The following is a 9,207-nucleotide window of genomic DNA, read 5'->3' as shown; positions in this document are numbered from 1 at the left end:
GGTGAATGACTCAATGTAGTGCAAAGCGCTTGGTCAAGTCCTGTATAAGTACATTTATTAAACATTTATTTTATTACACACTAATTATACTAGCACAACGAAATACGGCAATAAACCAAATATTTATTACAATGAAATACAAATGGAAAAGTGATAGATGTTCTGTTAGAAGTACAGTACAGAATGTGCTTGAGTCCAAACAGATCGAATAGTGACCAGGATAAAGGTAATCCTCAATCGTTATTCTGTCAACCCTTTGCAAAGACAGTGGTGGTGAAACGGCATGCCGGATAGTTTGTAGTGTTTTCAAAGCTTTATCCTAAAACATCATAATATTTTGATAAAGCTTATAGTTAGAGTGGCTCAGGTTATCTTGAGCTATCTCTGTAGTTATGCTGCTATAGGCTTAGACTTCTGGAGGACATAGGGACCCCCATTTCATCATTCTGCTTCATTCTGCCTCTATTCTCCCAATCTGCAGAATCTGTTAGTTCTCTAACGTTATGTTCTCTCTGCTTTTTCTCATAGTAGCTTTTTCCTCGCCTTTTCCTGTTTGGCTGTGACTCCATCCTGGAGAGAAATATCAGCTGTACTGCTTCCATCAACACCCTTGTTTATAGATGCTGGAGACCGGCCTGTTTTATCTCTGCTTCTGTCTACTTGAACCCCAGTCGGCCTCGGCAGATGGCCGCTCACACAGAGCCTGGTTCTGCTGGAGGTTCCTTCCAGTTAAAAGGGTGTTTTTCCTTTTCACTGTCGCTACAAGCATGCTTAGTGTGAGGGATTGTATTCGAGTCAATGAGTCGATGCAATCTACTGGTTTTCCTTAGATAGAAAACTTCAATCAATTTGACTGGATGATCTGGTTCAACTGTAAAGTGCCTTGAGATGACTTGTGTTGTGAATTGGCACTATATAAATAAACTGAATTGAATTGAATTAATATCTAACATGGTATTTGTGAACTAAATAAATATGATATGCATTATATGGGTTGGGGTAAAAGTCAAATTGGTTGAATGTCTTATGATACATTTAAATTTATAATAGTGGCTTTCAAATATAGTAAAATATTAATTATGCATAATTATTCAGTATAGTTTCAAAGTTACTTAAAATATTAAATAGTTGGGGGAAATAGCAGACAAAGGACTGTTTATTTTTATTGGCCCTCTTAAAGGCAGGAGATGGTTGTATCTGCAGCTTTAAGACCTCCCCCTTCCTCTCGGTGGCACTAATCACCCCCCATACTGAAACGCGCATCATTGCTGCTGATGTGGAATTTCCCCCTTTTTTATGCTGTTTAAAAGCTCAGTGCTGAAGCCCCTGAACGCATGCAGCAGCGGACCCGATGATGGAGCGTCCAGCGCAGACGGAAGGACAATAACAGGGGGCAAGAGTTGCATGCATTGTAAATGGGAAACCTGGTGGGCAGCTGGCGCTTCAAGGAGCCGAGCACCGTGGAGGAATGCGACTCGACGTGGGGATCGGACTCGGAGAGCGATGAGCCGACGGCTGAAGATGACAGCGGCATTTCCGACTCCGTCAGCCCGGCGGAGAGCGATCGGACCGCGGGACAAAGCGGGGACGCTGGCCTGCAGGTACAAGGAGGGGGTGATGAATGTGATGCACGCGCTGGAACAGACGGACGCACCGCGCGCCCAGTCAGCAGCGCGCGGTGTTCTGACAAGGCCAAGCTGAGGGCAAACTTCATTTTGGAAACCTAACATTTAAATGTAAAGTCGGTGACAACCTATAGGTGGCTTTTCTAACAGAGAATCATTAGGGAGACTTATAAATAGATTGTAATTTTTATATTTGTTTATATGGCTTAAAAAGCACCTTACTCTGCAAATATACAGTATATGTACAGTATGGTCCATTTCAGTGTGACTGGCTTAACCATTATAGCAGAAAAATTTTATCAAGGCAACCAGCAGATTGTACTGGATTTTTATCACAATATGATCCCAATTCTGCAAGCAAGGGGTGACAGTGGGGAGCAAAAACCTGTAGAGGAACTGACTGTCAACTAAGGCTGCAAAAAAAGATTAATCTGGCTATTTTTATAAAAAAAAAGAAAAAAGAAAAAAAGAAACTGAATTAGTTGATTATTAAATGAATAATTGATAAGGATTAATAATTTCAGCTGGCATGTTAACATATTTTTCGTATATAATACAAAGCAGCACAGTTAATTTTTCTGTAAATGCAAATGAAAATTTGTTTTAAAAGCCTTCCTAAAGGATGTAAATAGAATTTTAGTAAAAGTGCATCTAACAAGAAGGTTTTTTGGGGAACTTGCTATGATGAGAAGACGAGGCGATGTGTGAGAGAGCTAGCATTAAAGTTGGTTTTTATTCCTTATTGTTTTTTTATTTATTTATTGGTATATTAATCATAGGCACAGCCTACATTAATTTAAAACAGCTTCAAGTTCAGCCTTCCTGTTTTCTGCTGAAATTGTTGCTCTCTCTAAAACTAACTTATCGGCATGCTTATCTCAAGATGTGGTAAAATTGGTTTCTTTAAGAAGTCCAGAGATGTCATAACCGTCTTAATGTAATCACTAACTAAGTGAGTAAATTTTTCGCAAATTCTAAACTATACACAGGGTTCACATGCAGGATCCTTCTCCAGGGCCTGCAGCGTGGTACTGATGTGAGTTGGCCTCCTTTGCTGTTGAGAAGCGAATGAATGATGACAGCACTTGACCTCAAAAGAGAGCAAATGCTTTTAAATCGTTTGAACAGCATATAAGAGCTACACTCCATCTGTTGTAACATGGGATTATTTATTTATTTATTTTGCTCTGTTTTGACCTGTATTTTGACCTCTTTACTTTTAGCTGTCTTTTCATCTCTTCCTCTGCTTTATTAATGTTCTTCTTCTCCATCTTCCACGTTCAGCTGACTGATTCCCCGGAGTCTGCTCCTAAGATGAAGAGGAGTTTTTACGCCGCCAGGGATCTCTACAAATACCGTCACAGCTATCCGGTATATTCACACAACCATGCATGTTCCAAAAACAAAAAAAAAATCCTTTCTTCTACCTCCACATAAATGCATGTAGATATCCTGAGTTGATGTATTCACTCCATGTGTGTCTGTGCAGAACTATAGAAAGTCCAGGCAGCCAAACGAGTATCGAAACCTGCGCTTTTACATGAACAAAATCCCACTGGTTCCCGATGGTAAGATCAGAAGCAGGATGCAGGAAAATCCAGTTTTGATTTTGCTGAAGCAGATCAGTTGACTGAGCTGAAACGTGAGTGACGTATGAACACGTGCAACATTTCCTGTTCCGCTTCCTCTCCTCAGGTATTTACATCGAGGAAATTCTTTCAAAGTGGAGAGGCGACTATGACAAACTGGAGCACAATCACACCTACATTCAGTGGTAAGCGGAGAGCTGTTTGTAATACAATTAGCCAGTTACTAGCAATGCAAAACCAAATTTAAAACCATGTATTTATTTTAAGTATTTAATTTTTGCTTAAATCTTTTTTTTAAATATGGATTTGATAACTCAAGTCTTGATAGAATATCCCTGCAGCCCCTCAGAGTGTTGTTATTCAATCTTGTGCTTTAATTCATATTTTTTTTTAGTTTAATTGTCAAAGCTGGACCAGGCTTCACTCTCTGGCAACCTTTTTTGGAGATTAATTTGAGTATTAAAGCAAATATTGCCAAGAAGTGATGACATATTTCATTAGACAGGCAGGATTTTATATCTGCTGTGGCATAAATGAGCTGCATGATATAATAAGAGTGACAATGGTAACTGTTGGGATGATAACACTTTCCAATACATGCCTGTTGTCCTCTTTTCTAAATGTCTCACCTGTCTCTTATAATATTTAGCATTCATGATGATGATGCCATTTGTGTCTGTAAGCATCTCCTCCTATAAACTTCTATTGAACTGACTATTAGCATGAAAATGTACTTAGAACATATAAGCCAATGACTGTTAAACTCCAAACACATGCTCATATTGTGATGACATTAAATTTGCGTCATATTCTTCAGCACGTGTATCTTTTAGGGTTGTGTTATTGATAAATAATGAAGACCCATGATTTCCAACCATCTATCCTAAAATGTGTGGTTGTGCTTCTATGTGAGTTCTGCATATATCCTGTGTTGCAGTTGGAAGGCTGGACAGCGGTGATATTTTATCAATAATAATTTTTTTTGCTTCTCTGTATAATTGAGTTTTTGTTCATTTACTCAGAATCAGGTAGGAAAAAACTTTTAAATCCCCTTATTTCATTTGAGTTTTTTTTACGTTTATTATTTACTACAAAAATGATCAGAAATGCCCCTAACAAGTAAAGAGTTTGGCTTCTTTCAAATCATAACTTAGTTATTTTGATAAATTTTATTCAGGATGACTTTTATGCTTTTACTGAAGTCATAAATCTTCACTTTAGACAGTAAATTTTAAAGCAGGTAAAGCTTGTCTTAAAAAGTTCACTCCTTGTCGTGGTCTGAATGGAAATTTTTTTAATGTAACCAAATTAAATGGTTTCTTTCCTGTATGTTTGGTAACATTTGACCTCATTAAGTTGAAGGTTTTCTCAACATTTAACACAATATTGACCTTATCTCCTTCATATCAGAGTTGCGAGTTTTTAAATGGGGAACTTTAATATTAAATGTTATTTTAAAGATAATCTGCCTCTGTAAGAGAGGAGTGAGCTAATTCTGCTTGTTGTAAGCAGCACTAAAAAGTGCTGAGGAAGTGACGCTCCAGCTAATTATCAATATTATTCCCTGAGTAATCATCCTCTCATTCATTTCTTCTAACCTGGATTTTCGTCTCCTTCCCCTGTGTCCCAGGCTGTTCCCATTAAGAGAACAAGGGCTCAACTTCTACGCACATGAACTGACTCAGGACGAGATAAAAGTAAGGTCCAAGTTTACCAATAGAACCTGGCTTCTTTGTTTTATTTTAGTGCTAAGTTTGAGAAAATGTGTCAATTATGCCCCAATACTCATTCATCAACATTAATAATTAATGTATATTTAGTTAGAGACAAAGCAACGTTGCAGAGGAAACAAAGTAACCATTTCTCTGTATAGTCTTTACAAGTTCTTGTCTGTGTAGAAAGGTGCTGATGAACCGAACCTGTTTTTCGTTTTAAACCCATCAGGAATTCCAAAGCACTCGGGAAGCAAAGCGGAGATTCTTGGCGGCTTATTCAATGATGTTGGATTTTTATGGCATCAAACTGCTGGATAAAAGTGGTAATGTCGCTCGGGCCCCCAACTGGCAGGAACGCTTCCAGCACCTTAATGAGTAAGCCTACACATGCACACAGCATGCTGTGCAGCAGCCATTTGATGATAAATTGCTGAATATGTGTGGGGAACCCTATCATTTCCTTTCCGTTTGCTACTTTTCCATCTTTTTAGGAAGGTAATCATTCTAATTTCAATGCAACTGAAATGCTCCCCCATTGGCAGCCAAATATAAAGCAGCATGTTTTAAGTTACAAGGAAATTGATTTTTCTTCCACATGCAATTCAGGTGATTCATGGCCTATAGGAAATGTCTGTTTACTTCCAGAAGCAAATGCCTGTATGATTGAACTAAATAGAACAGAATAAGTTTATCACAATTAGGAGATTCAGCTGGGAAAAGTTTAAAACTAATAAAATGCTCTTGAGTTTTCAGAGATGACATGCTCAGATCAAGGAGTGGCTAACTGAATAAGATGAATTGAAAAATATGCAAAATGAATAATTTTCATTTCTGCATAAAAAATAGCTGCAGGACTTTTACAAGAAAATAAAAAAAGGATGAGCTTAACGGCAGAAACTTATGTTCTTTGCAACATGTTTCTTGATATCTGGTCTGTAATTATCCGTCAGATTTATTTAGCCCTCGCAACTATTAGAAGTACTATTAAATGGTCTTAATCAGGGCACTCTTTATGCTGTTTTCATAAAAAGGATGTTTAGTTATTATAATGTAAGTTTGAGCCAACATATCAGATTCATCATCTTTACCATCTCTTCATTGAAATACTTTTTTATTTTGTTATTATTTAACTCTGATCTGTGTTTTTTTTGTGTTGTCAATGAGAAGCAGCCCATTTAAACACAGAAGCTCTGATCCTGGTGGACTTATTATCTGTAAGGAAAATGAAGGCAGCACACAAAGTTATCTCCAGCATTAGCTCCATCTTTGGTTCTACTGAGTAAAGAAAAATGGCTGAAAACAGAAGCACTGAGGCAGGTTTTTTTTCCTATTGAATACAAACACAATTGGAGCTCGGTTAATGGCGGAAGTAATCAGAAATGCATTATTGTAGAGTAGCAGGAGAAAATGGTTATTAAGAGGGGTTTATTAAAGTAATCGCTTCAGTCTTCATGTTTTTTCCCCATTAATTTCCCAGCATATCACAGGGCTGGGAGCACTTATAAGATGGTGTGTTTACTCCTTCAGGAAACGAACTTTGTAGAACAGTTACACTCTGCTACAATTTGCCTTTTAATCCATCAGAATTTTCATCAACTCCTGCTTCATTTTTTTTCTTCTTAGGTCTCATCACAACTACCTGAGGATCACTCGCATCCTGAAGTCCCTGGGTGAGCTTGGCTACGAGGCTTTTAAGGCCCCGCTGGTTCGTCTCTTCCTCCAGGAGTCGCTGTGCAACGCCACCCTTCCGAACATGCAGCACAGTGTGCTGGAGTACTTCGTCTACACCATCCGCCTACCTGCCACACGGCGACGCCTGCTCCGTTTCGCTCGCAAGCACTACAAACCTGCCCACGCCTTCCTCTGGGGGCCGCCACCTAAGAAGGGAATCACTGGCAGCGTCGGCGCCGGGAGCAGCGGGATCAGAGCTCCTGCTCCCACACCAGAGCTAAACAGGAGGGTAGAGGAGAATACTTCCTCATCTGTGAGTAGCAGGATCACAGTGTCTTCCCATGATGCCATAATGTGCCAGGACCTGGTTGGAGGAGGGATAAAGGGCTTCCCAGACCTTGGTTCTTATGAGGCCGGATTGCAAATGCCACTGATGCCCGTTAGTGGGAGAAGAGAGAGGAGTGAGTACAGCTAGGCTCACTCCCTTTGGAAAGAGATTGTCTCTGTTTTATATTTATTAGATACTCAGACCCAGGATATCAGCAATGAAACACATTTGAAATAATAAACAAAAAATAGAATCAGTTCAGGTTAAGGGCTTAGAAATACATTGCAAAACTGGTTACATAGAATTATAATCTCGTTTTTTAGACATATCGTAATTTTCAATGACCTTCCAAAACCATTCAAACCAGTGGAGACATGAATTAAATGACTTTTGTCAGAAGGTCTGAACTTTTATAAAGAAGAAAACACTGGGTAGATGTTTGCCTTACATCATGATTCACCATTAAGCTCTAGTAGGAAGGCAATATTGATGACTAGTATAGTTTGTTTTATTTGTGCTTTCTTTATCTAGGGAAAAGATGAGTTACTGGTGAGCAATACTTTAAAACCAGTTTTTTAGATTGACCTAAAGGCCTCGTTATTTTTGTTGATAGCAGACACAACCGTGTATCTACTCTGTGATTTTTAATGTTTCACCTGAAGAGCAAAATACAAAACCTTTTAGTTGATTTTATAAAAAAAAAAAAAAAAAAAAAAAAAGGAATTGTAAGGCTTTTGGTGACATTCAGTCCTGGTAAAAATGGAAACATCCGGTGTGTAAACATTGATAAATGGAAAAATATCCTAGACTCAACAATGTTTAGAGGTAGTTTCCTTTAAGAGGTAAGGATAAATGAATTCACGAGAGCTTGCTTCATCCTTAATTACTTCTTATCAATGGAAGAGGCATGTAAAAACCCTTAAAAAAGATTTTATTACAGCAGTATGATATCAAATGTAATGTGTAAAAGATCTAAATAGGTTAGAAAATAATATTTTACTAATAAGTCAAACTGCTTTTTACAATCCGCTGAACTCCCTTTTTGCAAATAGAAAAACATCAAGTCAAATCAGATAAGAGGTTGCATGGATTTTCTATGCCATTAAGAATGTTTGTAAAATAACTATTATGGAAGGCTATTTATGTTTCTCTTTAAAAGATCTGCAGCATTGCAGATCCTTATCAAATATTTATTCCTTTTCAGATCAAACCAACCTACAGATTAGTTTGCAGTTGTCTGATTCCAAATAGAAAAACTCCACAAATTTACATTTTTGAATGTAGGACTGAAAAAGTTTATTGTTTAGTTTCTTTTTTTTGGTATGTAGTTACTATGGCGACAGAATAGGAGTCTTTGCTTCACTCTCTAACAAAGACCTTTGTGGTATGTGCTGCTAATATATGCGGGTTCTTGTCTTCGTTATCAGAGTTCCCATTGTTTTAAACTCATTACTTATTATTTATCTTTCTTATTCTACCTTAATTAAATTAAATGCTCTAAACCCCTTCCGATTATGGTCATTAGGTATTAAGCCTTTAAAAGTCAACTCTAGACATTGAAATCTCATTCTATAGACCATTTAAAATGAGGTTGTGTTTCTAAAAAACTATAGAGGAAACTGTAAATGCTTGTTTTTGTCATCCACCCATTGCTGAGATCAAACCTTTTTTATTAAGTCCTTTGGTGCCAACAACAGAAAACTTTTATAAGCACATTCTCCACGGGTTGTAATGTCACCTATAAGTCCTCTTTTCCTAAAAAAAAAAAATAACAACAAAAAACAAACAATAGAAAACACTATAAAAGTTGATTTTGAGTGACGTTATCGTGACCGAACAGGTGGCATGTGTGTTTAATATTTTTGACAATCTGTCTTCCTTAGTCAATACACTATAGGTTTCTCTGAACTGCTGCACACTATAAAGAAAAGACCTGTTCAACTTGTGTAACCTTGGCCATTATACAACTTAATGTGAACTTTAACCTTATGTAGTTCTGACCATGTTTTTAGTCTGTGAAGTTGACTTACTCCTTAGGCCTATGCTTGTAGAGCTGCAGTACTCATTGTGCTTAAATAGGTATGTTAATTTGGAAAAACACTCTTGCACAAATATTCTAATTTAGCTCAGAAAAAAGGATGTAGTACGTACTGTAGATACCTGCACTGAAATCCTGTAATTTATAAAGATGGTTAGAGGCCAATTAAGTCTAATTGTTTGACTTCTTATCTTTTCTTGCAATTTAAAGAAATCTGTGAAATTAAAAGCCATGCCAGATG

At 37.5% G+C, this 9,207-nt stretch overlaps 1 protein-coding gene across 1 annotated transcript; it reads left to right on the top strand.

Annotated features, from left to right (window-relative positions):
* Nucleotides 1-1,247: 1,247 nt before the first annotated feature.
* On the top strand, nucleotides 1,248-8,697 carry LOC107081739 (opioid growth factor receptor-like protein 1). The gene is made up of 7 exons (XM_015369956.1): nucleotides 1,248-1,601; nucleotides 2,910-2,996; nucleotides 3,115-3,193; nucleotides 3,321-3,399; nucleotides 4,845-4,911; nucleotides 5,159-5,304; nucleotides 6,553-8,697. Exons 1-7 carry the CDS (start codon nucleotides 1,416-1,418, stop codon nucleotides 7,073-7,075), a joined length of 1,167 nt encoding a protein of 388 aa, XP_015225442.1. The 5' UTR covers nucleotides 1,248-1,415; the 3' UTR covers nucleotides 7,076-8,697.
* The last annotated feature ends 510 nt before the right edge of the window (nucleotides 8,698-9,207 follow it).

Source organism: Cyprinodon variegatus, unplaced genomic scaffold (genome assembly GCF_000732505.1).
Source record: "Cyprinodon variegatus isolate N-32 unplaced genomic scaffold, C_variegatus-1.0 Scaffold40, whole genome shotgun sequence".
Classification (NCBI taxonomy): Eukaryota; Metazoa; Chordata; class Actinopteri; order Cyprinodontiformes; family Cyprinodontidae; genus Cyprinodon; species Cyprinodon variegatus.
The sequence above is the reverse complement of the archived record's forward strand: the minus strand, read 5'-3'. Positions and strand labels throughout refer to the sequence as shown.

What these genes read in the sequence shown, in the direction of transcription:
- LOC107081739 (XM_015369956.1), top strand. Translation starts at nt 1,416, where the DNA reads ATGGGAAACCTGGTGGGCAGCTGGCGCTTCAAGGAGCCGAGCACCGTG. An exon ending in GCGGGGACGCTGGCCTGCAG is followed by an intron (nt 1,602 to 2,909) that starts GTACAAGGAGGG and finishes TTCCACGTTCAG; the next exon opens with CTGACTGATTCCCCGGAGTC. An exon ending in TGACTCAGGACGAGATAAAA is followed by an intron (nt 4,912 to 5,158) that starts GTAAGGTCCAAG and finishes TAAACCCATCAG; the next exon opens with GAATTCCAAAGCACTCGGGA.